The sequence below is a fragment of the Periplaneta americana genome, chromosome 10 (genome assembly GCF_040183065.1).
Source record: "Periplaneta americana isolate PAMFEO1 chromosome 10, P.americana_PAMFEO1_priV1, whole genome shotgun sequence".
Lineage (NCBI taxonomy): Eukaryota > Metazoa > Arthropoda > Insecta > Blattodea > Blattidae > Periplaneta > Periplaneta americana.
This window is the reverse complement of record NC_091126.1, coordinates 17580609-17604463: the sequence shown is the minus strand read 5'-3', so window position 1 is coordinate 17604463 and position 23855 is coordinate 17580609. Positions and strand designations below refer to the sequence as shown.

Sequence of the window (23855 nt, the reverse complement as noted above, 5' to 3'; positions counted from 1 at the left end):
GAATGAAAAATAAACAATTTTCTAGTAAAATTACTTTAAAAAAGAAACAAAAACTTTTAATGCAAATTTTAAAATCCATAAATTTAGTATGAAGTCAGCTGTGACGCTCTTTGAGGACCAATCTTTAGATTACGATCTCAGATTAAAGGTAAAAAATAGTGAATGGCTATTATTTTCTCAGTTTAGGTTAAATCATGTTTTTGTAAGATTTTTTTGTTGAAAAATTCAAACTTTCAAACATATTCATGGTTACCAGATATATTATATGTCAAATTGAAGCTAAAATCATGTAGAATAAATGTGCAAAATTTGAATAAAACACATGAATTTATAATCAAATTATTTAATATTTTGTAAAAAGTGCAACCACTACTGTATGAAACCTCTTAATGCTACGGCCGCGTTGCGCCCCTCCTCCACAACTATCGGACTAATTACTAATTAAATGCTATATTAATTCGCCACTGGTGTCAGCTCCTCATATTGAAAAAGTATAACCACGTATTAAAAATATAAATGGGTTAATTATGCATTACATTCAACAATATTCATATTATCTTTTACTTTTTTTTTTAATGTCTTGGATTTGTTAGAAAATTTTGGAGAACAAGATTATTGCAAATTATGATTTTTAGCTATGTAATGCGTTCAGAATGTACTAAATTGTGCTTCTAAGCCGCTCTTCATTTTTTTCTGCAAATTTATGATTAGTTTCACAATAACAAAATGTTTATTGGAGGCCCATAATATTTTTATGCTCGACCATGCCAAAATGCAGTAATTACACACCTGGTAGCAGTCCTTTAATGGATGTCATTAAAGTTCAGGTTTTCGATTATTCTCGGATATGCAATCGAAAGACAACTAGCAAAACGTCAAGCAGGCTGGAAATCAAATACTGTCGCAGAAGGTTATGTTCTGGTACTATAATAATTAGCGTTAATTGTAAATAATATTCAAATAAATTCAATTTGTCATCTCGTTTTTCAATGTCGAATTCAATTTCAAGGTTATATCAAGTTTACTCTCTAGGTTATATCAAGATCGTCGACATTCGTTGCCCGAAAAAAAATCAATACTTTCGCGTCTGCGCACATCTCATAATTTACGAGATTGCACAAGGTCAGTTCGCTCCCCAGTCACATAAGAATAAAATGAATACTTATGAATAATTTCAAGTTAGAAATATGGTCGAGCATAAAAAGTCGTATGAAATTTGCCTATAATGGTAATTAAGAGGCGCGTATGAAAATTATGAAACTCGCTTGCGCTCGTTTCATAAACATCCTCGCGTCTTAATTACTACCATTATAGGCTCGTTGCATAATGTACTATTTTCTCTGAGAAAATTTTCGTTTCAGATATGTTTCAATATTTCAGAACTATGATTCTGTACAAAGAATGTGACTTGTACAAAATAATTCGGAACCATTTTTATGTAACAAAAATAAATAAATAAGTAGGAGGAAGGACATTATAACTAATTTCGAATTAACCAGAATTCTTTGCATTTTTGTTTTTGTGATTCAGATATATTTCATTTTCCTTCTAGAGTACGAATTGTAGGTAATATTGCATCTGCGCTCGTCGAAAATAAATTTACTTTTTAATATGAGAGTACAACTTCATCTTACAGTTCTCGAACAGAGACCATCTACAGAATACGAACACAGAGAAAGAGAGAGAGAGATGTTTATGAAGAGAAGCATTTTCCATCGTCAGCCATTAATGAATCTTTTACCAAAATATATTCGTAGACCTACATACCGTCTAAAAAGGAATAGTGACTTAAAACTGTCATATTCTTATAATGTAATATTGGTCATTTACAATTTCTTTCTGTCGGGAATGTCGAATTACAAAAAGTTCTCGATGTAACGCTCCTTCTTATGTTTTCCGCCTTTAACCGCATTTTCCGGGTCCTCTGAGCCGTCCTACAGAAGAAAAATATCCCTCATATAATGCCCACTCTTCTCAAGTTTTCCAGCCTATAACGCCGTTTACCGTCGGTTTCGGGCAAACATCACCACGTAAGTACATAGCATAAACTCGCGTCTATAGCTATGAAAGCTGTCACACATAAAGCGGGCTGCCGCGGCGTTCAGACCGTGCGTCCGCGGAAAGTCGCTGCGGTCTGCGATCTGTGACGCCAGACAGCGCGGCAGCTTTCTTCACAAGGTTTTTCAGTTCGGGTGACACGTACTCCCGCACGTTTGCAATTAACTTTTCAGTAAAGTCTTCTGCTATTCCGTGCTGCCCGCGCTGCAAATCTGTCTCCAAACTCAAACTGTCCGCTGTCCGCCCTTCAAGGCATGTGAAGGGACTATCTTTACCTTTTGCTACCAAAAGATAAAAGAGGTACAATACAAACCTGACTACATGTATAATACTGACGGCTCGGTCTCTTTTCGGCTTGTTGTTCAGTCAAACTTCTAAAGACAGGTTCTAACATCATAAGTGATACCAATAAGACATTTCTTGTGCTGTAACTAAGCCAGTAGATAATGGGGAAGAGTGACCAGGTCCTTTCCCCCTCCATTGCATACATCACTGACCATTTACATATTTCACTAATCAGACTTTAGATGTATATACAAACATTTGAAGGGTACACGAGAAAAACGAACAATGTCACAATTCCTTTATCTAGTTCACTGTATTACTACAAACTTTAGTGTTATTTTTACCAAAAGTGGTAAAGGAGAATTAAAACCATGGATACACTCATCATTTCCTTCATTTCAAGTAGAAACACCAATAAATTTTGCAATAATATATTGAAATAGATCATTATCTCACCCTTAATGGAAATGTGACATTGTTCGTTTTTCCCGTGTACCCTTCAATTGTTCTTCATCCGACACATATCGTGAAGTAAGATGCAGGCCTACTGCCTGATAAGATTTTTTTTTTTTTGCTGTCTGACAAATCGGTCGTCCAAAATTTCGAGAAATGCCTTCGTGAGAAGCTGAGTATTGAAGAGCACATTTTGTATGTCTACTTATTGTGTGTCGGCGTCGACTTCTTGACTTCTTCGCTGTTGACGACAATTTTTATAACTATTAAACTGTAGATACTATCGGAGATAATTTCTAACCACACTGACAATCAAGAACTAAAGAGCGATGAAAATTAAGATAACGATAAGGTTCCGCCTCCGCCAGGGTCGAAGTCAGCGGCGCTGTGTACGTTGTCCACCGCCAGAACATATTTGAATCTTGAATTGCAGAAACCTCACAAGTCACAAATTTGATCAAATCCAGTTTCTCATATGGCTCTAATAATCATACATAGACCTTTCAAATCCTACACGCCCAATGCTCAGTGAATTGTAAGAAATCGCAGGAACACCGCAAATTCAGGGAATGTGGAATTAAACTAAAAAAAAAAAAATCAGTTTGCTTTCCTTTGTTTTTTTTATAGGATTAAAGAAATTTGAAGAATTAAATATGCTTTTCTTCTAAATTTTCACTCTTGTATGTTGGTGTACCTTTTCCAATTTTTTGGCTGAAATATACATTTAAAGTTTTTTAGAAGACAAAAATTATTCTTCTCAGTCTTATATACCTAAAAAATTGTTTTAATGGAAGAAAATTATTGTTATTAATAGTGAATTCAATAATCCCCATATGCCCAAGTAATTCAGATATTTTCCAGAAAAAAAGAATTCCTTTTATAGAACCTTTCCAGCGCTTGAATTTTAAATTCAAAAGGATTGCTTATTATACAAATAGTCCACTACACATTTTACACAACTGTTTAATTTAAAAAGTAAAACACGCAGGTCTACATATGAAATTAGCAGGAGGAATGCAAGACTTGGAATTTGGAACCGATTAATGTTGGCAAAAATGTAACAGGGGTGATTATGTAAACGTCTGTAGTTTTCCTGCTAAAATTTTTAAACTTGATATAGAAATCCTGAAAATATTTCTTCACGAAAACAGCGTGAAAAATACAGGATGGTTCGAAAGTTTGCTAGACGCTCTCTTGCTATATATTGCCTCGTTGCATGCAACAATGTCTTGGACATCATCGTGAAAACCGTCTGTCACTTGGTTCAAGCTATCTTCTACATCTTCGAATGGAACAAGTGGACGCGTCAGAAGGCGACGAATGCCAGAGCGAATGACAATATTTAGGAAATATTCTCGAAGTCCAAAATTTACTGCGTGACGCCAAATGGTTTAACGAAAAAGAAATAGACATCCCTTTACCGTACCATTTTGGAACGTAACTTGAGCACTAATTTTGAATTCCACTAAGTTGCATTGTGGAGTTAAATCCTACTTTATACCGTGTGCTTCAGTTTTCAAATGCTGGAATATATTCCCAAATGTAGGCCTACTTTAATCGTTTCTAAAGAAATGCGCATGCAGTATAAGTGGGGAAATTTGCTCAAACACAGTTCCTATGGCTATGTTTGTTTAGCTGCAAAAAATTAAGAAGATATTTTATTACTTACACAAATTAGACAGCTAATAATAAAATGGATGGAATAGTGGTCTAACTTTGTTGCACGTAAGTCTTGGATGAAAAAAATGTGGACAAATTATTTTTGGACGTAATTTGTAGTGGACGTTGTACCAGGTAGTGATTCTCTTCATCGTTATAGTAATCTTTTCTTCTTATTAGCCTCCACATCAGTATTACTCCAGCTCTCTCCTTCGTTTCCTTACAAATGTACGTACAGTAAAGACATATTTTGCATGCAATAATAAAGTTGTTTTTAACTTGCAACTGCATATTTTGCAGTGATTGAAAAGGAAATAGAGAACATTAATTAACACAACTTAAAATTGAATTTTATGTAGATACTTCTTTTAGTTTTATCAATGAAGCATTCGACTCTCATAATAATTTAACGTAGGTATTTAATATATAGTACCTTTCGTTCGCTTGAAGTTACTGTGAAGGAAGAGCAGACAATTTACGTGTTGCTACCCACACCACTGAATTGACAGCAGAAATTACAGCGCTGAATCTATAACCTACCCCCTTTAAGTATGCAGTGTGCTTTACTCCTAGTCGCTGCGTAGAAGCCAAGAATACTACACGCCTACATGATATGATGATGCAACCTAGCCTAGCAGCGTAAAGCGAGGTGAAGAGTCACTCCTTCTAGCCGACACGAGTTCTACAATTCATTAATCGTTTCTTCCTTCAGCACCAACTACTGAATTACTTTCCATGCATTTCTCAACATTCTCTGTATCTGGAGTTCCTTTATGTTCTATCTCGCAAAGAAAATTAATTTTCTTCAACCAATTGTGTGCAACGAACAGCGACGTACGCAATATTTTGTCAAGGGAGTGATCATTATTAAAATTGTTTACAATTTACATTATCGATATTTTAAATTTTTGTGTATTATTATTATTATTATTATTATTATTATTATTATTATTATTATTATTATTATTATTATTATGTCCTGATAGAGCATATTCATGAATATCCTTAAACGTAATTTTTTAACACTCATCCAATTCTGAACAAATTTTAACTTGTGTTTAATTTTGTATAATAAAATAATGCTCGTGTCATTATTACACTCCCCCCCCCCACCCCTCCTGTACGGAAGAGGGACCCGAAGGCTTGCACTGAAGTTTCAGGCTTATTGTGCTTACCACTTCTATTCTGTGAATGATTGGGTAGCTGAATAGCCACGCTCTTGTAAAAGTACAGCACGCCGCACCGTGAACTTAACCCGGACTATTGTACGGATGATGATGATGATGATGATGATGATGATGATGATGATGATATGTGAATTAATGATGGCAAAATGAGTCCGAAGTCCAACGCCGAAAGTTACCCAGCAATTCTGCTTCACTTGGTTGAGGGAAAACCCCGGAATGAACCCCAACTAGGTAAGGTAACTTGTCCCAACCAGAATTTGAACCCGGCCCGCTCGTGTCAGTCAGACGTGCTAACCAGTACTCCACAGCGGTGGACCATTATTACACTTACACATTAATAATAATAATAATAATAATAATAATAATAATAATAATAATATACTATATGTCGCACTCCCAGTAAATAGTGTCGTAACTCGAAAATTGTGATTTCTAAAGATATGCTATTTCCTATTTCACAGTAAAATACTGCTGTAAAAATATTTTAATAAATAGGTACCAAAGCCTTTGACAATTTACTATTTTATTATTAGAATTTTATACCTCCGAATAGTAAAACAGCGTTTAATATAATTTACGAAAGTAATAAGTGATTTGTGATTTTCGACTTACTTACTTACAAATGGCTTTTAAGGAACCCGAAGGTTCATTGCCGCCCTCACATAAGCCCGCCAGCGGTCCCTATCCTGTGCAAGATTAATCCAGTCTCTATCATCATATCCCACCTCCCTCAAATCCATTTTAATATTATCCTCCCATCTACGTCTCGGCCTCCCTAAAGGTCTTTTTCCCTCCGGTCTCCCAACTAACACTCTATATGCATTTCTGGATTCGCCCATACGTGCTACATGCCCTGCCCATCTCAAACGTCTGGATTTAATGTTCCTAATTATGTCAGGTGAAGAATACAATGCGTGCAGTTCTGTGTTGTGTAACTTTCCCCATTCTCCTGTAACTTCATCCCGCTTAGCCCCAAATATTTTCCTAAGCACCTTATTCTCAAACACCCTGAACCTATATTCCTCTCTCAGAGTGAGAGTCCAAGTTTCACAACCATACAGAACAACCGGTAATATAACTGTTTTATAAATTATAACTTTCAGATTTTTGGACAGCAGACTGGATGATAAGAGCTTTTCAACGGAATAATAACACGCATTTCCCATATTTATTCTGCGTTTAATTTCCTCCCGAGTGTCATTTATATTTGTTACTGTTGCTCCAAGATATTTGAATTTTTCCACCTCTTCGAAGGATAAATCTCCAATTTTTATATTTCCATTTCGTACAATATTCTGGTCACGACACATAATCATATACTTTGTCTTTTCGGGATTTACTTCCAAACCGATCGCTCTGCTTGCTTCAAGTAACATTTCCGTGTTTTCCCTAATCGTTTGTGTATTTTCTCCTAACATATTCACGTCATCCGCATAGACAAGAAGCTGATGTAACCCGTTCAATTACAAACCCTGCCTGTTATCCTGAACTTTCCTAATGGCATATTCTAGCGCGAAGTTAAAAAGTAAAGGTGATAGTGCATCTCCCTGCTTTAGCCCGCAGTGAATTGGAAAAGCATCAGATAGAAACTGACCTATACGGACTCTGCTGTATGTTTCACTGAGACACATTTTAATTAATCGAACTAGTTTCTTGGGAATACCAAATTCAATAAGAATATCATATAATACTTCCCTCTTAACCGAGTCATATGCCTTTTTGAAATCTATGAATAACTGATGTACTGTACCCTTATACTCCCATTTTTTCTCCATTATCTGTCGAATACAAAAAATCTGATCAATAGTCGATCTATTACGCCTGAAACCGCACTGATGATCCCCAATAATTTCATCTACGTACGGAGTTAATCTTCTCGAAAGAATATTGGACAAAATTTTGTACGACGTCAACAAAAGTGATATTCCTCGAAAGTTACCACAGTTGGTTTTGTCTCCCTTTTTAAAAATAGGTACAATTATGGACTCCTTCCATTGTTCTGGTACAATTTCCTTTTCCCAAATAGCAAGTACAAGTTTATAAATTTCGCTATATAATGCACTTCCACCCTCTTGTATTAATTCTGCTGGAATTTGATCGATACCTGGAGACTTGTACTTTTTCAGATTTTCTATCGCAATTTCGACTTCTGAAAGCGTGGGTTCGGGTATAAATGGCTCAGCAGTTTGTATTTCAATTTCGTCCCGATCATTTCTATTTGGCCTATGTACATTTAGTAGTTGCGCAAAATAGTTTTTCCATCTGTTTAGGATTGATGGAGAATCTGCAAGCAAATCACCATTCTCATCCTTGATCACGTTTACCCTTGACTGATATCCGTTCTTAAATTCTTTTATACCCTTATATAAATCTCGAATGTTTTTATTCTTACTATTTGTTTCTACCTCATTCAGTTTTTCCTTCAAGTAACCTCTCTTTTTATTCCTAAGTGTACGACTTGCTTCCCGTCTTTCATTGAAATAATTATCTCTCTTCTCCTCAACTGGATCCTGTAAGAATTTCAATTTTGCCTGTTTCCTTCTTTCTACTACCATGCAACAATCTTCATCAAACCACGGTTTCTTTTTCTTAGTTTCATAATAACCTATGCTCTGCTCAGCTGCAATTTTGATACTATCTCTGATATTTTCCCACACACTATTAACATCTAATTCTTTCTCAACTTCGTCGGAACTTTCTAAAGTGGCAAACCTATTCGAAATTTCGACCTGATAATTTTGCTTAGCTTCCTCGTCCTTTAATTTCAAAATATTGAATTTAGTAATATTAACTTGTTGCTCTACTCGCTTGGCTACTGATAGTCTTTCTCTTAATTCTCCAATCACCAAATAATGGTCAGAATTACAGTCTGCACCCCTGAAAGTTCGAATATCTACTATACTAGTATGTCTCCGTTTATCTATCAAGATGTGATCTATTTGGTTGTGTGTCAATCCATCTGGAGAAGTCCAAGTATATTTATGTATATCCTTATGGGGGAATGTTGTACTTTTGACAATTAAATTTTTCGATGTGGCAAAGTTGACTAATCTAACTCCATTGTCACTACTAATTGCATGTAAGCTCTCTTTTCCAATAGTTGGTCTAAAAATATCCTCCCGTCCTACTTTAGCATTGAAATCCCCCAATAAAATTTTCATGTGATATCTAGGGAACTGATCAAAAGTATGTTCCAATTCCTCATAGAAGCTATTCTTTATATGGTCGTCTTTCTCTTCTGTAGGGGCGTGAGCATTTATAACTATGATGTCGCACCATCTACCCTTAAGTACTAAATATGATAACCTGTCACTGATAAATTCGACCTTTTTTACTGCTGATTTTATTCTTTTATGAACAAAGAATCCTGTTCCTAATTGGTGATTATTGTTTCCTTCCCCATAATACAACAAGTAATCTCCTATTTGTGATATGCCATTCCCATCTAACCTAACCTCCTGTACTCCTACGAAGTCTATTCTATATCTAGCTAGTTCTTTTGCTACTAATGTTACCCCTCCTGTTCTATAAAGACTAGTTACGTTCCAAGTGCCAAATCTCAAAACCTTATTCCTTTGCTGTGGTTGTGCCAGAGAATCAGTCCTATTCCGAGGCTTATTATAGGGATACGTAACAAGCTGTTTTTTACGGTGATGGGTTGTTAGCCCTTCGCCCAACCCCCAAGCTGGAGGGCCACCCCATATCGGCTGTCCACGACTGCTTATTCAATATATTCGCAGCTACCCTCCATATCTGGAGGCCGTCTCCTCTATCCGCAACCTGAGGACGCGCCATGCCGTGGTGATAGGGATCCACAATACATGGGATTTTCGACTTACGACAGTATTTTACTGGGTGTGCGATATAGTGGATGTTCATTTCAAAGTGTGTCATGACGTCACTGTTGTTGGGTCACCGATTTGAAGCGAATTTCAGCTTATATGTTAGAGAAGTTGCCTATTATTTAAGGCGTTCTTCAATCCGAACTTGAGAACGTGTACTGTATAACTTGAACGTCGCAGCAACAGATGGCGGTCTGTACGGTCTGTGTGCTACCATAACCTCTTTCGAACTGTGTTTTGCGCCGGCAAGTCGTACGCAGGGTATTTGTTATCATCGGTTGCGTACGGTAACATTCCACAACACAAATCAAAATGCTCCGTGTCCATGTTGACCGTCGAAGTTAATGTCAACAAATACGTAAGTAATCGTCTTAACCCTCTCCCCATATCCCGACAGTACGTGCTTCCAAACAGTTCACATTCCTGCCACTACCGGCGTTACCGTACGTATCGGTAAGTACTCTTCAGAATGAACTCCGTACTTGCTAGGCAACTTCTCTACCTCATAGGTTATACACCTCTGCGGAAGTGTAGAAAGATTGAATTCTCTAGGCTCATCGGCTAGCCACAGACGGTATACAGCGAGCCATGACACATTTTGAACTGAACACCCAGTATATTTAGTCAACAGTTATTTGTTTATTTGTATATGATAGGTTAGACACTTTACATAACAGGAAAATTCATTGAAACAATTATATATATATATATATATATATATATATATATACACACACGTAATATTTTTGAAGTTCATGGGAGGGGGTTCAAACCCGGTAACCCTCCCCTTGCGTACGCCCCTGGCAACGTCCATTTTGCCAATACCGGTATTATTGGGAATGCACGCAGTTTTCTCTTGAATATAAAGCTGTACAGATAAATGTGCGAAGCAGGTCTTGCATAATGACGTCGAAGGTAAGTACCCGTCTATGGGAAATCCCAATTTACATTCCCTTCTCTTCCACTTACGATTCAGTTATGTAGGCCGCATACGAATAAAGTGTCGCCTCAGGCCTTGAAATTGTAGACTCCGCTGAGACGAGGAAATGTCAACCTTATTCTGCAGATTTTCCTGTATTTCATTATAAGAACGTAGAGGGGTTAGATTTTTAAGAAAGCTTTGTTTCGCAGGAGAAATGTCTAATTGCGTGCAGATTTTTCTGTTACATTCAGTAAAAATCAACCATTTTTGCTGCTGTTGGCATGTATGATTGACATGTTGGCAACACTACAGTTTGTTGTCGAGCCAGTCGAGACAAGTGCTTGACCAATCCGCTTAGTTTGAGGTATGGGAGTGGGAAGGCAGAGTGGTGGTAGAGGTGGAAAACGTGGGATAAGATAAAAAGTATACTGAAAGAAATTCGTGTGTAATTTAATCTCAGTTTTCAAACGTTGTTAGTTATGACGTGTAAGTAATTGAGAGAGAAAATTAAAAACAGTATTAAAGCACGCTTAAAATCGTAATTAACAGTATTAAATTCATGTGATTTCAGTCAGGCATAAACGTGCCACCGCTACACTGGACCGTAACGTTTCCGCAGGTATGTAAAATAGCATTTAAGAACAAAACAAGATAAATAAAATTATAATGTGAAATATGTGCTTTCGATATTTTCGACTTTTGGCAGCTATTTATAAAGCTGTAATATTAACGGAACCCACTGCAATGATAACTAAGTTAATCCGGGGATATAAATAAGTTGTAGGCCATACAGTTGACAGTTCTGAACTATGGAATCAAAGAATCGTACAGACTTTGTGCCATTCTTGAATATAAAGGCCGTAGATAGTTGTTATAGAACACAATCTAACCTGTTAGGTTAGGTTTATTGCTTTGGAGAGTTTACTGGACGCGAAACGACCTCTTCAGATGGAATTACCTTAGAGAATAAATGAATACTCCCCGGAATAAGGGTATATTTTACATTGCTTCCCTATGTACTTAGACCCTTATTTCGGGGATGTTCAAATGTTGAAGGGGTCGCTTATTTCATTCCCGGGTCTTTCTCATCCAATTAAATAGAGAGTCCAACCTAACCTAATCCAGCAACACATTCTGCAATATAACTACGTAACTTATCCAGACCTAGTGTCGTCCTCAATGTTCTCTCGGTCATGATGCAATTCATTGGATCCCAGGTTCGCGGGATCAAACCTCACGGAGGGTGATGGCGTTTAAATGACGATAAATTACTTAACGTGGCTTCCTCCGGGAGGGTAGCCACTGAATCTTCGATCTCGTTACACACCACACATGGGACAGACTCTAATTTGTATTGCCTTATTTTATAATGAAATGAACTGAGATGTGGTATAACATTACAAATATACATACAGGGTGGAAGGGAACCTATCAAAATAATTCACAGCCGTAATAGATAAAGTCAATGCGAACAAGTTTTGTCAAATTTTTTTATACGTCCAAAAGTTTTGAAATTACGAAATGCAACATGTTGCAACGCTGCAAAGAGTAGTAGTGCTCCTTGTGATCATTGCTCCGCAGTAATGGCGAGTAACTGCAATCATCCACTCCGCAAGACTTCCGAGGGGAGAATGTAAACAAAAACGTCTCATCAGATACGTTTCGATGAAATTATTGTACATTCGTAAAACTTAACACGTTAAGTTTACTTAACATTATGTTGTTTAGTGAAATGTCCAAAGACAGGTTTGAACCTCATAAGTAACACCAATAAGGCATCACTCATGAGACAACTAGGCCAGGAGATAATGGCAGGGTGGTCAGTTCCTTTCCCCCTCCAACGCATACATCGCGAATTAGCTATATATTCCACTAATCAGACTTCAGATGCATACAAACAATTGTTCTTCCTCTTACACATATCGCCAAGTGAGATGTACTGCCTGATAATAGATATACATATCAGTCAGAACCTCAATCAGAAACATTAGGGTAAACTTAATTTCTTTTCTGAATTAATTTATTTTCAATTTATTCAAATATAATAATAGCTTAAATGGAGATTGGTTTAGAGAATGTATATTCGTAATAGGCCCTAATATTATTTTAAGTTTACATCAAATGTAAAGGAATATTTAATGGAAATAGTTTTGTTTAATAAGAATTAGGCTACACTCTTTACTATTTTGTAATTACGTAAAAGCAAAGAAATCAATAGATACTGTGAATGTTAAATAAGTTTCATGATAGGGTAAACATTGGTAATTTCGTGAAAATTAATGTAAAATGCGAATGTGTAAATATATCTTTATTCCGATTTTCTTATCTAAAAGACGATAATTTGCTGTACAAATCTGAAGACATAAAAGATTGGATACGTTCTTGAACAATTGCCAAAAACCACTTTTATAACTTATTTCGTGATAATCTTGGTAATTTCGTGATATTACATTGATAATTTCGTGAGAGGTAGAAGAATTGTGGAAAAATGCATTAAAGTCAAATTAAATTATCATTTATTGTTACAAGACTTCAAACATAGTAATTCCGACAAGAAAACACAGAAATACATATCAACACATAATAATAATAAAATCAAAGTAAAAGTTGAAATTGAAAAGGGATCTTCTTTGCCCTGAAAGGGTGAACACTTTCATTACGGACTTTACTATAGCCTATATTACGAGGGTAACTCCAAAAGCAATGCATAACATTTGTTTAAAAATTACATTTTTATCCTACAGCTTTGCTATTTTCACAGAATGTAGATACATCCTTTAGGAACAAAATGTCACCTTTCCACATAATCCCCGTCCCTTTCAACTGCCTTACACCACCTAGGAACAAGGGGGGGGGGTAGACCAGCACCGTAAAAGTGTCAACCAACGCGTCTGAACCACTCTTTAGCAGCGTGCACTGCCAGATCAGGACTGTAAGGGGAATGTTTCAGTGTTGTCTATCCGAGTTTTCTGATCTGGTCTGTGATCTTGTGACTGACATGTGTCCGTGCGTTGTCGTACAATAGCAGAACATCCTGCTTCTCCCGCTGTGGTCGAACAGGACTCAGTCGAGCTTGAAGTTTCTTGAGAATTGCCACATACGCGTCAGAATTAATGATGGTTCCGTGTGGCATGATGTCTACAAGTAAGTCCTTCTGAATCGAAAAAAAGAAACAGTAGCCATAACTTCTCCTGCCAAAGGCGCAGTTTTGAATTTCTATTTATTTTTGTGAATTTTCATGATGGAACGCCTCTTTGTCTCCTGTCCAAAATGGTGGAGCCATGTTTCATCTCCTGTCGCAATTTTTGCAAGTAAGTCATTTCCACCATTCTCATACTGGTCCAAAAGTTCGCTGCACACTGTTTTTAGAGTTTCTTTGTGGACTCTGAACTCGCCTGGCACAAAGCTTCTTTAACCGTTTCAATATTCTGTACACACTTGCTTCTCCTATTCCAACTTGAAGTACAATTCTTTCACTGTTACTCGTTTATCAGACACAATCATGTTATTAATGCGCTGCACATTGCCAGGACTTCGTGAAGTGCAGGGTGTTCCATTGCGTGCCCTATTTCACCAGATAATCTGCTTGTCCACCAACTAACCGTACTGCTACATCTCTTTACGCCCCTTTGAACCTCTTGTGATTGTTTCCCACTGTCTCATTCTCACAGCACAGGAACTCGATAACAGAATGTTGCTTCTGACGAATGTCAAGTTTTTTTTAGTTGGTTATTTAACGACGCTGTATCAACTACTAGGTTATTTAGCGTCGATGAGATTGGTGATAGCGAGATGATATTTGGCGAGATGAAGCCGAGGATTTGCCATAGATTACCTTGCATTCACACTACGGTTGGGGAAAACCTCGGAAAAAACCCAACCAGGTAATCAGCCCAAGCGAGGATCGAACCCGCGCCCCAACGCAACTTCAGACCGGCAGGCAAGCGCCTTAACCGACTGTCAAGTACAGCAACCATCTTGAAGGAATCTATCATGACGCCACTCACGGGAACGACTTAAATTAAAATTGAATACAAGCGGGAAGGATGTATCTATGACCTACATAAATTGCAAATGTCTAGAATAAAAAATAAATTAAAGAAAAATGTTGTGCATTACTTTTGTAGTGCCCCTCATATAATGACAATGCGAAAACTCTCAATCTTCATCAGAGTCACTCTGGCATTCATCACACATGAAAACATCTTGTTTGTCATATGTGCTTTGGCATTTAGCATGATACCAAATCAAACAGAAGCTACACTGAACCCATTGCGCCCCCTTTTTTCTTTTTTGTTATCACATCTTATCTTCAGATTTCTAAAATTCGTATTGTAATACAATTTTTAAATTAGTTTAAAATGTAACGCTTAATGCTCAACAAAATGTCGCCTCAAACAGCTAAGATTTCTATCAGTAAAGCTAAGCCTATATGGCGGCTACAGATATATCCAAAATTTCAAAAATATTTTCTAAAACTTCATTAACATATAATAAATCATTGTACCAAATATCATATGCTTACCTTTAGTAATAAGCCTGTAATGTAATTATAAACATCCACAAAATTTTTACGCCTGACAAATCGACGCTAACTTGTTCTCTCCAAACATAAAAGCTCATTGAAGCAGCTACAATAGTCACACAAAGCGTAGCTGTATGTTTCTGGAAACTGGACAACATATGCAATCCCTTGGCGGAAATTTGAATCTCGTAAGACCATTGGTTAGTTCACAAAGAGCCAGGAAAAAATATCACGAAATAACCACTGCCACGAAATTACCAAGGTTTACCCTATTAAATTTAGAGTTAAAGAGGTCATAGCGTAATAAAGTGTGTTAAGAACCAAATAATTTGCGTAATTAATTCAGTGAATACTTTATATTTTGATGTACAGTAATTTGATCGAAAAGTATATGATTACTTATTTTTATTTTTATTTAATAGATTTTTCTACTGGCAGAGTTAAGGCCATAAAACCTTCTCTTCCACTCAACCAGTATAAGAACAATAGCAAATATAAAAATGACAAAAATACGGGAACAATATACAAGTAATAATAGTAATAATAATAACAATAATAATAACAAAAAATAATAATGATATAACAATAAGTCGACCTCTGTAGCGTAGTCGGTATAGCAATGGCCTTCTGTGCTCGAGGTTGCTGCATTAAGTCTTAAGTCCGAGTCTGCTAGGCTATGTAGAGACTGAAATGAGATCGCTGTTTAATTTGTGAATAGAATCATTTAATGTATCAGGTCGGAAATTTACATAGAGTTGGAGATCATCAGCATATAGATGGTAGCGACAATGTACTATGTTCGTTGAGACGTCATTTACATAATATTGAAAAGAGTAGCGGAGCGAGAACTGAGGCCTGTTGAATCCCCCAAGAAGAAGACCGATTACTGTCAGAGACGCATTGTCGGCGGCCACGCAATATGATTCCATCCACCTCATAATACTGTCGGAAAGATGTAGAGTCTTTAATTTGGCTAAAATCAATTCGATATCCACAGAATTAGAAGCAATTCTCATATCGAGGAGGCATAGAGCCATCCCCTCTCCTCTGTCCATTGCATTTCGAATGTCTTCAATTACATTAATGTAGGGCCGTAGCTGTGCCATGGCCTGATATGAATCCAGATTGAAATCTGTCTTAAAGTTTATATTCGTTCAGATAGTCCGTCAGTTGTCGATTTATGATTTTTTCTAGAGCTTTCGAAAGAGTGGGGAGGATATGGGCCTCTGTACTCATTCAGTGTAGAAGGAGAACTAGTTTTCGGTAAAGTCTTTATTATTGCCATTTTCCATATGTTCGGATAAGTACCTGATATAAAAAGGCATTAAATATGTGAGTTACAGTGGGTAGGATTACGTCTCTTGTTTTATTTAGAAGAGTTATGTTAATTTTGTCTGTACATTGGGATTTTAACCTAATACTTCTCTACGACTTTCTTACTTCAGCCGGCGTTATGTACTATTTGAAAAAGAATTTTTCTCTGTCAGGTATAGGATAAGAATATAATTCCGAAAGGGTTTCTTCTTTTAATATGGGATCTTGAGGAGAGGACGTTTTTCTTTACATTCTCCTCTCGCAAGTCTTGCGGATTAGATGATTACAGTTACACTCACCCCCACTGCTGAGCAAGGACCTCAATGGCACTGTTACTTTTTGTAGCGTTGCAACACGTTACATTACGTATTTTCAGATCTATTGGACGTATAAAAAACGTATTTGACAAAACTTGTTCGCATTGATTTTATCTACCAGTAGAGTCAGAAACTGCTGGGTAACTTTTGGTGCTGGATCCCGGACTCATTTCACCGGCATAATCACCTTCATATCATTCAGACGCTAAATAACCTGAGATGTTGATACAGCGTCGTAAAGTAACCTAAAAAAAAAAGTCAGAAAGTACCCGAACTTAGGGTGGCAACGCCATGCTCTGTAGGCAACTTCTCTGCCTTGTCCGTCTGGTACGTGGCCTAATCTTCAGGCGTGTAGACTCAGTGTGCCGACCGATCAAAGGGGAAAGTAATGCTTGGAGTGTTCTTCGATATCCAGGGTCTCGTATATTTCGAATTTATTCCTGAGGGTCGAACTGTCAGTAAGGAGACGTATGTTGCAATTCTTCGACGTCTTCGTGATGCAGTTCGACGGAAAGAAATCAATTTGTGGTGAGGACAATCATGACATTACCCCACCACATCGGTCGCTCTTGGTAAGCGAATTCCTCGCAAAACACAAAATACCTGTCCATCCACAGCCACCATGTTCTCCAGATCTTACTTCAGCAGATTTCTACCTATTTCCGAATGTCAAATCCCTACTCAAGGGATGGCGGTTTGCGTCAGCCGAAGAGGTGACGCGCGCTCTGCGGAAAGTGACCAAAAATGGGCTGCAGGAATGTTTCGACAAGTGGCACAAGTGCGTCACTACCAAGGGACGTACTTCGAAGGTGGTGTGTAAACGGTTACATGTCATCTGCAACAAGGGTATCTATACATGTTCGGTTACTTTTGACTACTGGTATTAATTAATTAATTAATTTCCATCTCTTCGAGATTAAATGAGAGTCTGCAAGATGTCACCACTGTCATCCTTAATTACGTTTACCCTTGCCTGATATCCGTTCTTAAATTCCTTTATACCCTTATATATAAATCTCGAATGTTTTTATTCTTACTATTTGTTTCTACCTCATTCTTTTTTTCCTTCAAGTAATCTCTCTTTTTATTCCTAAGTGTACGACTTGCTTCCTGTCTTTCATTGAAATAATTATCTCTATTCTCCTCAACTGGATCCTGTAAGAATTTCAATTTTGCCTGTTTGTTTCTTTCTACTGCTATGCAACAATCTTCATCAAACCACGGTTTCTTTTTCTTAAGTTTCATAATAACCTATGCTCTACTCTAATAACCTATGCCCTACTTTAATAACCTATGCTCTACTTAGCTGCAATTTTGATATTATCTCTGATATTTTCCCTCATGATATTAACATCTAACTCTTTCTCAACTTCGACAGAACGTCCTAAAGTGGCAAACCTATTCGAAATTTCGACCTGATAATGCTGCTTAGTTTCAGAATATTGAATTTACTACTGATAGTCGCTTGACTCTACTCGCTTGGGTATTGATAGTCTTTCTCTTAATTCTCCAATCACCAAATAATGGTCAGAATTACAGTCTGCCCCCCTGAAAGTTCGAATGTCTACTATACTAGTATGTCTCCGTTTATCTATCAAGATGTGATCTATTTGGTTGTGTGTCAATCCATCTGGAGAAGTCAAAGTGTATTTATGTATATCCTTATGGGGGAATGTACTACTTTCGGCAATTAAATTTTTTAATGTCGCAAAGTTGACTAACCTAACTCCAGTGTCATTACTAGGTACGTGTAGGCTCTCTTTTCCAATAGTCGGTTTAAAAATATCCTCCCATCCTACTTTAGCGTTGAAATCCCCCAATAACTGATCGAATGTATGTTCCAATTCCTCATAGAAGCTAGCCTTTATATCGTTGTCTTTCTCTTCTGTAGGGTTATGAGCATTTATAATTACGATGTCGCACCATCTACCCTTAAGTACTAAATATGATAATCTGTCACTGATAAATTCGACCTTTTTTACTGCTGATTTTATTCTTTTATTATGTCTACCCTTCTTAACTCAATCATAATCACCAGCTACCACATACAAACTTAGAGTGAACACTGGACCTAAATATTCTATCACCAGCAGCAAACAGATTTGTTGAAAATTCGAGAAAACTGTTCATATGAAAACAAAGAGGGTTTCAGATAGGTCACATTCCTCTGCTATTCATATTGTAAAAGACATCACTGAGGGATGACTGAACTATTTGAAAAAATGTAAGAACCTGTATGTCGGGGATCTCTAGATTATGATTTTTTTTATAAAAAACAAAAGTGTCTCATGAGATGTAATTTCGTTCTTATTTCGTAGAAACATATACATTTCGAATTTTGTACTCAATTTTGCATTTTATCGCGGATTAAATAACTACAGAAATATATTTAACATGCTTTTAAACATAAAATTACTTCTTTTGACAACATTTGGACACATTTTGCATTTATCGTGAGTGCAAATATCAATCATCTGTATTCAATGGACATTGTTGTCCATAACTGATCCTTACAAATTGTACATTACAAGTTGTGACCTCTGACCTCTTCTTTTATTATTAATTGAAGGGAAACATTTATTATACATAATAATCTTTCTTTTTTTTTGCCTTGCTCTTGGATACTGCTACGTACAATTGCTTTTAAGACTGAAACATTTAGAAATATGTCCACACCTGTGGAGTAACGGTTAGCGCGTCTGGCCGCTAAACCAGGTGGCCCAGGTTCGATTCCCGTTTGGGGCAACTTGGTTGAGGTTTTCCGGGGTTTTCCCTCAACCCAATATGAGCAAATGCTGGGTAACTTTCGGTGGTGGATCCCGGACTCATTTCACCCGCATTATCACCTTCATCTCATTCAGATGCTAAATAACCTAAGCTGTTGATAATGCTTCGTGAAATAACCTACTAAAATAAAATAAAATAGAAATGTACTCTTAATTACAAAACAAGGACAGGGATATTTCAGTTTCAAAGGCTGTTCTTGAGCATGGGTTCAAATCTCGCTTAGACTGTGTACTTGGTTGCGTTTCTTCTGAGGTTTTCCCAAACAATAAGGTGAATGTCAGCTAATCCCATTGCAAATCCTCGAACTCATCTTGCTGTAATACCATCTCACTAGAACCAATTCCATAACGCTCAGTTGATACGTGCATCATTAAATAACCAAATAGAAATAAATATAGTACACCATTAGTCTAATGGCTAAACCATTAGCTTTCCATGCTTGTAATTTGGGTTCGAATCCTGACAGGGCCAAGTGGAATTTGTGGTGAACAAAACCTGTGCTTATGGTAGGTTTTCATGGGGGTAATTTAGTTATCCCTACCGACATTCCACCATTACTCCATTAATAATAATCATCATATAGTAATATTTAGATCACCTCCTGTGGTTCTCCAAAGTCAATGCTAAGGCAGTGAAAAGATCTATGCTTGGGTGAATGATGCAGTCAGATACCTGCCATTTGACGAAAAAAAAAAGTGGTTTATTTGTACAGTAGCTTAAATTCAGTAAAATTACTATGAGATGATGTTTCTATTCTAGTTGGTTGTGGAAACGGTATATAAGTAGATGTTTCCAATCAGAGATTTTATTATTTTTGTGTTGATTGGTTGTTTTAGTTTGGTTCTAGTAGTTTGTTATCAAATTGACAGAGTGATTCATATAAAATTACAATTTGTCATGCAATGCCTCTTGACCGAACAAATATTCATTTCCGTTCCCTTGATCACCTATGCACATAGAAAATTCTTTACATCTCTGACTAGCTTCTCACTTAGTGTTGGCACATGATAGAAATTTTAATCACTGAGAAAATGCTATATTTTTAGTTATTATACGTACTATGATTAGTCATTGTAGACTGTCAGTGTATTAATTATACATGTGATTTATCATTATGTTGTTAGCGGGGCTAATACAGATGGACATGGAGAATGAGAAGCCCATTGAATCTGAGCTCACACCACTAAAAAAAGCTGGAAAAAACCGCAGAAATTATGCCAACCTTATTGCATATTGGATTCTGGGCCTGTGTAACAATTTTGGATATGTTGTAATGCTCAGTGCTGCCCATGATATACTGAGTGAAAATTTCAACGAAGATTCTGAGGTCAGTTACTCTTACTTGAATAAGATTAGTATATTATTTTGTTTTCATAGAGGCAGATATCAGATTTTTAAAATAAATAAACAAACATAAATATACTATATAAACACTTACTTTATATTCGCTTATGATTTCATGATGTGAGCCTTGGAATTTTTCTACATTTGAACAAAACATTTTAATTAACATTACCTTATATACCGGTACATCATTATATGGTATCAGTCCATAGATGTGCAGTATAAAGCTATGGTTCCACTATGGTGATCATCATCAATCGAACAATGTTGGTGATGATTGCTCAACAGTCAGTGTCAGCTGAGTGGTTTCTTTTGCAGCGAACATTGGTGTCTTTGCTATCGAAAGGATTATACCATCAGAAATTTTGATAGCACTAACTAAGTTTGGGGGCAATAATTCTGGTGAATCATTTCTCGTTGAATGCAAGTTTAGGGCTTATTTTTCTAATAGAGAAGAAAGAGGTATATAGTATCAGTATTATATATATATATATATATATATATATATATATATATATAGTTTTCGAAGTGGGTGAGCTGTGTCAACAAAATTAATTACATCGTTCCTTATAAATTATAGTGTTTACAATATTAAAGCTATTGTCCATGCTATTCAACATAAAGCTAGTTCTAAGACACTTCATCAGGGTTTTAAAATAATCTCAAGTGATTACATTGTCATTATTAAGGGTTGGAATTTCAGGGAAGAGATATCTTGATACCCTATAGATATGTCCCTGCTCTAACAATAATAAATTCAGCAAAGAAAAAAGAAATATTTTAATTCTGTCTCTCTAATGTGTTGGAATATAGAATTAACCTGTCTTGATTACTGATATTTCATCACTCTTCAACTTCCTTACACACTTGTTTCCTTTTTATGGTTATCTCTGTATTTTTGGAACTCACATTGTACAGGGCACCATGATTGGAAATATAATTAATTAAAGTTTCATAATTTATTTGTGAGAAGTTGCTAAATACACGTTGTTTTGCAGCCATTATTTTGTTTTCTTTATGAATGGCGATCATCACTGTCAGTTTCAAGCAAAGTCTATCGAGAATGATGAATGCCAACACAGAAAACTGCAGCTCACGCTGAACGTTGTAAGAAAATCTGCTCCATATATTTACTGTACACCTTGATTTAATCAAACAGCATTGTTTACTCTGTAATAATTGCCATTGTGGAACCATAGCTTTAGGCATCATGCCTTGGACTGGCATTACAGAATGAACACTGGTTCGAGTCTACAAGGAAGAAATTTTCACATGAAATTTCGGCCAGTATATGGGACTGGTGCTCACCCAGAATTTTCATGAATTTGAGAAGCTACAATGAGTAGCAAATGCAGTTTCCCAAACCAGATATAACAGCTGGATAATCAACATGCTAACCACACATTACACATGATCGTCCACTTCTGCTGAGGCATGTGGACTTGAGGTTGACAGTCAGCTAGTGGGCTCTACTTGATTCTCCATGGGCTGTCGCAGAACCGATTTTATTTATGTTCATATGCATTATTGCAAATTGAGTCTTAGGGAGTTATTTCTTAGTTTGTGTTCCTGCTTCTTTATTTTCGTCTGTCTTTCTCTTCAGTTTTGTTTTCTTTATTGCATTCATAACTCTTTCAACTAAACAAATTTCTTTAAAGGTTGCACCAGAGCCCGCTCACAATGTAACCAATTCAAGTCGTGAGTGTAATCCTACCTCAACTGGAGCAATTCTATTAGCAGACATCTTGCCATCACTAACCATTAAAATATTAGCACCGTTCTTCCCATTTTACGTACAGTAAGTATATATTTATATTTTGTGATTTTTATTCTAGAAGTATGTAACCTAAGCTATTAAAAAATGGAATGTGGGAATATTTTCCGCACATGTAAGTTGTATGGAGAGTGGCACTGACATAAATATTCCTATATTATTTCAATGTACCGAAGTACATATGATGTTTCCATGCAGATATTCTGCGTCATCATACGATGAAAGAGTAATGGAACGGAGAAAAATTCTCTCCGGGATTTGAACCCGGGTTTTCAGCTCTACGTGCTGATGCTTTATCCACTAAGCCACACTGGATACAACCCCGACGTCGGACAGAATTGTCTCTGATTGAGTTCCAACTCTTGGGTTTCCTCTAGTGACCGCCCTCTGCACTACGTCATAGATGTCTATGAACATAGGACCGAAGTCCACACATGTGCTGAGGTGCACTCGTTATGGAGAGAATTTTTCTCCGTTCCATTACTCTTTCATTGTATGGTGACGCAGAATATCTGCATGGAAATATCATATGTACTTCAGTACATTGAAATAATATATGATATGCGTAAATCACGAAGTGATTTAAGACAGCGCTTATTCCTTCGGATCCCGGCCAACTAGTCACTCATAACGAGTGCACCTCAGCACATGTGTGGACTTCGGTCCTATATTCATAGACATCTATGACGTAGTGCAGAAGGCGGCCACTAGAGGGAACCCAAGAGTTGGAACTCAATCAGAGACAATTCTGTCCGACGTCGGGGTTGTATCCGGTGTGGCTTAGTGGGTAAAGCATCAGCACGTAGAGCTGAAAACCCGGATTCAAATCCCGGCGCCGGAGAGAATTTTTCTCCGTTCCATTACTCTTTCATCGTATAAATATTCCTGTTAATTAATTTAATTGTAGTGTTTTATTAAATATAATGTTTTGTATTGTTGTAATTTCGGTATGTACTCCCAGACAGTTACATTTCCCCATATTTTAGGTAAAAGGTTTTCATATTTCTGTGGATTTTGTGGCAGGATTCCCTCGATTTACCATCACTGTGTTGCATTTTTAAAGTGAAGGAATTGAACTTTATAACATTCTGGAGGCTGATGCTTGGAAACTTGTTAGCTTATTCGATACAGTGAAACCTGTTCAAATCGGAACCTGAATAATCCGGAATCCTGTCTATTTTGGAACAATTTATTGGTCCCTACGAAATTCATATGTATTATGTGTAATTTTTTCTGAATAAAATGGAAACTGTCCAACGCGGAAACGGAAACTGTCTGCTACTGTTCAAAACGGAAATAATATTTTGGACACACTACTTTAATGTAAACTATATTTTGAAACAGTATGTGCTTTCAAGGAATGTACGAAATACGTATGTCAGTAAGAT

General features: G+C 36.7%; 1 protein-coding gene across 3 annotated transcripts in view; it reads left to right on the top strand.

The window, feature by feature from the left end:
* Cln3 (CLN3 lysosomal/endosomal transmembrane protein, battenin) overlaps positions 1-23855 on the top strand; it is a 71437-nt gene that overhangs the window by 12860 nt on the left and 34722 nt on the right. Inside the window, exons 1-4 of one of the 3 annotated variants that reach the window (XM_069836983.1) lie at positions 10597-10892; positions 10978-11025; positions 20474-20676; positions 22352-22491. In XM_069836983.1, the coding sequence (XP_069693084.1) occupies positions 10886-10892; positions 10978-11025; positions 20474-20676; positions 22352-22491 (398 nt within the window). In that variant the 5' untranslated portion in view covers positions 10597-10885. Of the gene's footprint in view, positions 1-10596; positions 10893-10977; positions 11026-20473; positions 20677-22351; positions 22492-23855 lie in introns of those variants that run through there. The other 2 variants (XM_069836984.1, XM_069836985.1) reach the window with 2 other exon arrangements.